Source organism: Rhagoletis pomonella, unplaced genomic scaffold (assembly GCF_013731165.1).
Source record: "Rhagoletis pomonella isolate Grant_MI unplaced genomic scaffold, Rhpom_1.0 Rhpom_scaffold_06229, whole genome shotgun sequence".
Lineage (NCBI taxonomy): Eukaryota > Metazoa > Arthropoda > Insecta > Diptera > Tephritidae > Rhagoletis > Rhagoletis pomonella.
Genome location: NW_023464762.1, coordinates 4,164 through 10,083, shown reverse-complemented (window position 1 = coordinate 10,083; position 5,920 = coordinate 4,164). Strand labels below are relative to the sequence as shown.

Below are 5,920 nucleotides of genomic sequence, written 5' to 3'. Positions count from 1 at the left end.
ATATTTCAAAATTGTTCTCTTTTTTATAAGGCAATCGCTTTTCTGGCGAGTATATTTCAGCACGAATGGGTTAAGGATTGAGCCAGGAGCTTGTGTGAGCAAATCCAATTTTTGGCAGCAAATGTCAGTTACTAGGTTTTGCAGAATGACGATAGGCGGTTTTCTACTTTAAACGACGAAATAGATTCTCTACATGCATTTTATATTTAATTTTAGAAATAAATCACTAAAAGCTGGCTGTGCAATGATGCTCAAAATATATTTTTAAATAATTTTTTTAAATATTTTTTTTTTTTAAGTAAAAAACCACTTTTTTAATTTCTTCAAAGAATATGTTAGCTTCAATTTAAACGAAAATGTGATAAGCACAGTTTACGTCAAATGGGAGCAATGGCGGGTAAGAAGAAGAAATTAAACTACCTTTGAATATTTGTATCACGTAATTTAATATACTGAAATTGAGTGAACTTCAAAACTGCATACTCAAAAAAATTCTAAAAAATTTAGTTTAAAAGTTGAAAATTTTGGTGAAAATTTGTCGAATTTTCCTACATTTTGTAAAAACTTTGAAGCATTAATTTATATGCCATTTGATGCAGAATGAACTATATTTCTATTAAAAATTAACGAAAAAATTTATTACGAAAAACATTGCAAATATTAAAAAAAAAAAAACGCTGTACGGAAACATATTCTGGTGAGTGTATATCTTAAAATGTAGGGAGATTTGAAATGTGAATAAATATTTGCCTGATCTTGTACGCGGTAATCTCGAAAACTACTGAACGGATTTTGACGAGATTTTCCCTAATATACCGGCAGGTTCTGCAATTCACTTCCGAGTGAATTTGAGGTAAGTGCGCTTTGAATTCAAGTTGGTAGGGGTTGAAATTCACTCGGAAGTGAATTGCAGAACCTGCCCGATTCTCTGTATCGATAGGAGAGCGACCTTTTTTTATTTAGAATTTTAAAAGGGCTGCCACCTGTCTTAAAAACTATAAGATCCGCAGCGTGCGTTGGATTACAAAAGATGAGGCGTCAAACAAAAGGAAGTGACCTCTAGAAAAGCACTAATGTTTATTTTTTTTTAATAGGGTTCCCACCTGCTAATAAAATTACAACATACAATCATGATAAGCGTAGACATCAATCCTGCACCGTCTCTGTGAAATGAAAAGACATAGCCTCTAGATGTGCAATAATGTATTTTTCTGAATAGGGTTGCCGCCGGTTGTATAAAGCAAAGTGCAGATTCTTTGAATGCGCTAATATTGAAAACTAGTAAACGAATTTGGGCCAGATTTTCTCTAATATTTTCTGTATAGATAGGACCGCGACCTTTGGTATTTAAAATTTGTATAGGGTTGCAACCTGTCAAAAAAATTTTAAGATCCGCGCAGTTCGTTGGATTGCAAAAAATGATGTGCCAAATAAAAGGGATTACCCTCTAGATAAGCATAAATGTTTTTTTTTCGAGTAGAATTCCCACCTGTTAAGAAAATTTCTATATTCAATCTTAATAAGCGAAGGTATCAGATCTGCACCATCACTGTTAAATGAAAAGACTTAGCCTCTAGATGTGCAAAAATGTATATTTTTTGAGTAGGGTTACCACCTATTTAAAAATTACAATTTTATCCTAACATAGAATAAAGCAAAAACGACATTTTTTGACCACGCCAATCTCTAATGTGCGGCCGTTGTGGTGTAGTGGGCTTTTCGTTGGACTAAAAAGTTAGTTGTCAAATGAAAGGACTTGTCCTAGAGATTTTCAGTAAGATATTTTTTTTTAATAGTTGCCGCCTCTCTAAAAAATTATGAGGTCCGTTCGTTGAATTAAAAACAATAGATATCAAATGAAAGTACTTGGCAATTAAGTGTGCAATAGGGCTTTTTTAAATAGTGTTGCCACCTTTGATGGCGAAGCTCATTTAAAGGGGGAGGGGGTTGAGTATGGTAAGCAAATAACTTGTGTCAAAACCAAGCCAGTTGGACAATGTTTTCGAGTACTACTTAAACACATATACTCATCATTTGAACATAAAAAACATTGCGCGGAAAAGTTTGTCTTACGAATGCTAAGTTATGTTTTCACATTTTATTTACTGACTTTACTTAGGTCATTTGACCTAATGTGCAGTGGTCAAAAAATTATAGCCGAACCACTTTTTTCCAAGTTTTAACGTATTATTTTTATTGTCATGAACTTTTGTTATTTTTTATAAAAAATATAGTTCATTCTTTAACAAAACCCGTGTAACTCCAAGTTTCCAAATTTATGAAATATTGAAAAAAAATTCAACAAATTTTGGCGCAAATTTCTAATTTTTTAAAAATTCTAAAAAATTAATGGTAATTTTTAGCCATTTAAAACTCATACTTTATTCTACGAGAATTCAATGCGCTACAAAACTGCATACCCAGAATTTAATTAAAAAACTCGAATTTTTAACGAAAATTTGTTGAATTCTTTTTTAAATTGCATAAATTTTTAAGGCAGTGTCACTCGATTGGTAAATTTGTACAGATTTGTACATTTTTATATTGGGCTATTGGTAAAAAAATGGGACAATTTTAATTTTTGTAGTCAAAAGATTGGTACAATAAACGGTAGCTATCGAATTTCATACGCTAAAATTTAATTCGTAATACGGCACAACAGAATTGCAAGCGTTTATCGTGTATCGTATGGATTCGTATGGTAAGTCTAATAATCAAGCTTTGTTGAAAAATTCAACAAAATTGTACAAGAAAAATTTTATTAATAATTTTTAGGGGAAATGTTCCGAATAGTATCCGTTAGTTCGAAGCTGGTAAAAAAAAACGAAGGTGGCGTGGAACCTCTCACCTTCCCAGCTTGAAAGAGCAAAGACCAAAGAAGGGAATATAACATTTCTTGTGCATATAAATATTCAAGATGGTGTGAGGGTGATATCATAGTATTTTTGCATAGAACTTCTTTCTGCGTGGCGGCCTTCGAGTTTTTCAAAGTCGAAGTGTCGTGTCCCTATTATTTTTCACATGACTGTATGCATATATTTTTTAGGTGTTATGCTTATAACCATTTTTGAGATTTTGTGGGTCATTATTCCTACTCTTCATTTCAGTAAACGGGAAAATTTTCCAATAATGGACCAGGCTTTGAAAAAAAAGGTTGATGAGGGGGTGTAGAGGGGTCCCCCTGATTCGTAATCTGAAGGTACCGGAGGCTTATAGTTTTACAAAAAAAGTTGCAAAAAAGTCAAATTCAACCTCACTTGAACTGAACAACTGAAATTTCGGTGCTGCCATACATCCCAAAAAAAACAACTGAAAAACAAACTGATCGTGAAAACAATGAAAACGCACGATTTTTTATCGCATATTTTCACTATATATTGAAGTATTGATTTAAAAAAGCACTCCCATTGTTTATCAAAAACTTTCAATATACATTTAAGTATTAGATAAAAAAGAAGCTCCGCAGCCGAACATTTTTAATAAAAAAATCGCGCGATTTTTTATAACAAATTTTCATTAGCGGTCTTCCCTTAAACTCGTAAAAGCCTCGTAAACATCGTAAACATCGTAAAGCTCGTAAATTTACGAGCCTCGTAAAAGAACTGTCAAAATTTGTATGGAGCTCTATTTACGAGCCCCTCGTAAAATTACGAGGCAATCTTTTTTATCTAATACTTTATATAATTAGTATAGATGTGAAGAAATGGGAAAATGTAACAATAAATAACTTTAAAACTGTTAGCATTTCTACACAAAATGTTGAAGAATCGGCCAATGAGCACTTCCTCAACACCCCCTGCAAATTTCATTAAAAAACAGTCGCTATACTTTGCCTGAAATAGGAAATGGTCCATTATTGGAAATTTCAGCCCAGTAAACATCTTACATATTCTCTATTATTTTATCTTCATACTTTACTGACCTCAACGTAAGCCGTGTCCGGAAACATTTCTTGTAGAACTTCAGCCTCGTCCAAATAATAATCGCAGCTCGAACTATCAGTGGAACCACCATCACTGGTCTCGGACAAATGCTGCGCACGTTTGGTCCCGGCCCCTGCTGCCCCACTAGCGCTCAAATTGAACTCGTCTTTCTCAGAATTGGAAGCATTGCGAGCACGTAACTTCGACTCGGGTATAATATCTGATAGGCTTAAGGAACTAAAAAAAAAATAGGAATATGAAATTTTGTATATTTATGCCGACTATACATATCACGTCAAATTATTACTTCAGTGATAAATTTGTTGAACTACGATTCTCCTGATTTTTTTCCATTTCATTCAATTCGCCTGCTAACTTGTATATCCATTCACAAATGATTCCCTGGTCAATGGAAGGAAACTCGGCAAAATAGGCGCCCATCATTTCGACAAACCCCTCTACGTCGAAACATGGGTCCTGTGAAGCTTCTTCCAAAATGGATATAATGTACTGCAAAACTATTTCGTCGACTACGCTAAAATCAGCCCCTGGAATGTGTGCGCTAACGAATTGCACCAGACTGCGTTTTACCATTTCATGTTGCTTCTCCATGTTAGTCATTATGAAATTTAGTATGAGTTCACTTTTTTGAGAAATCTTTAAAGACAATTTCTTTAATTTTTTTTGAGGTCCAAAGTAGCTCAAAATTGTTATTGTTAAATATTAATTTGCGATTAAAAACCAATTTTATGTCGTGATTCGCAAACAAATCTGTATACTAAGAAACCAGCGACGACGCCTGAAAATGTCCCTTTCCTTTTTATCTCGAGTTTGGTCGGCACGTCTTTCCACTATTGCCCTGTCCACCTTTACCATTCGTGGCTCCTTTTTTGTACACGCCGCTAGTGGTACAGAGCTTTCATTACAGAAAACAACGTTTGCTAAACGAACTTTCGACTTTTTTTTAAATCAACGCAAATTCACAAGAAAAACAAAAAAGTGTTTTTTAAAGATTTTTAGCTGCTCCCACGGATTTTATGAATTAATTTCGTTTTTCTTTGCGCTTTCCGCAACCAAACACAAATCGATAATAAAATCGCCAAACGTTAGACATCACGGTTGCCATTTTTGGTACTTAATACTAAAACTGCTACCCTTTTCGTCGGTGGTACTTTCTTTGGCACCCTGAAATTGTGCATATGAAAACTGTGCATACGAAATAATGCATATGAAAAAAAACGAAATTATACATACGAAAAAAACCGAAATAATGCATATATGCACAATTTCATTTGAAAACCGCAATGCATATTAGAAAAACCGAAATTATGCATATGCACACTTTCGTTTGAGACTCAAAATAATGCATATGAGAAAAACGAAGTAATGCATACATGCACAGTTTCGATTCAAAACCGAAGTAAAGGGACACTCAAACAGTCCCGGGAAAGAAAGAAAAAAGTTATTTTCTAGCTTTCGAAATCTCGACGCCATCTTTGTTGTAAGAAGAAAACAACGAAGAGAACAAAAAAAAAACGCGTAATTGTTGAACGCATGAATAATCATTTTTATTATGCAAATTCTTCTATAAATCATGTCGTTGTGTTAAATTATTATTTACCTTATGTGTGCACAAGTTGTCACAAGCGAAAATTAAGAAAATTGCAGTAAAAAGCCACCACCAAATTGTAGACAACAAGCATTTCTGAAATTTACCGTTATATAAAAAGCGGCCGAAATTTTAGTCCGATTTCAATGTTTTGCTTCTATGTGGCAAGCACAATAACCACACCGAGTTTGGTACAAATTGGGAGAACGGTTACCGAGATACATATATGTGATTATAATGGGCGGTGCCACGCCCATTTTCCAAAATTTTATCATAAACGTATTTCTTGGTATAGAATTGTTGCAAGCATCAATTTTGAATAAATTAGCTTTAATATTTACTGATTTATCGAAGATTTCGTATTTCTCCAAATTACCGTTATATGGGA

The 5,920-nt window shown here is 33.8% G+C and overlaps 1 protein-coding gene across 1 annotated transcript; it reads right to left on the bottom strand.

Annotated features, from left to right (window-relative positions):
- Positions 1–3,922: 3,922 nt before the first annotated feature.
- On the bottom strand, positions 3,923–5,132 carry LOC118755420 (CUE domain-containing protein 2-like; the record flags this gene model as incomplete). The annotated part of the gene is given in 2 exon segments (XM_036490256.1): positions 3,923–4,160; positions 4,231–5,132. Coding segments are annotated over 2 exon segments (552 nt in total), but the record flags the coding sequence as incomplete, so codon positions are not given.
- Positions 5,133–5,920: the final 788 nt, after the last annotated feature.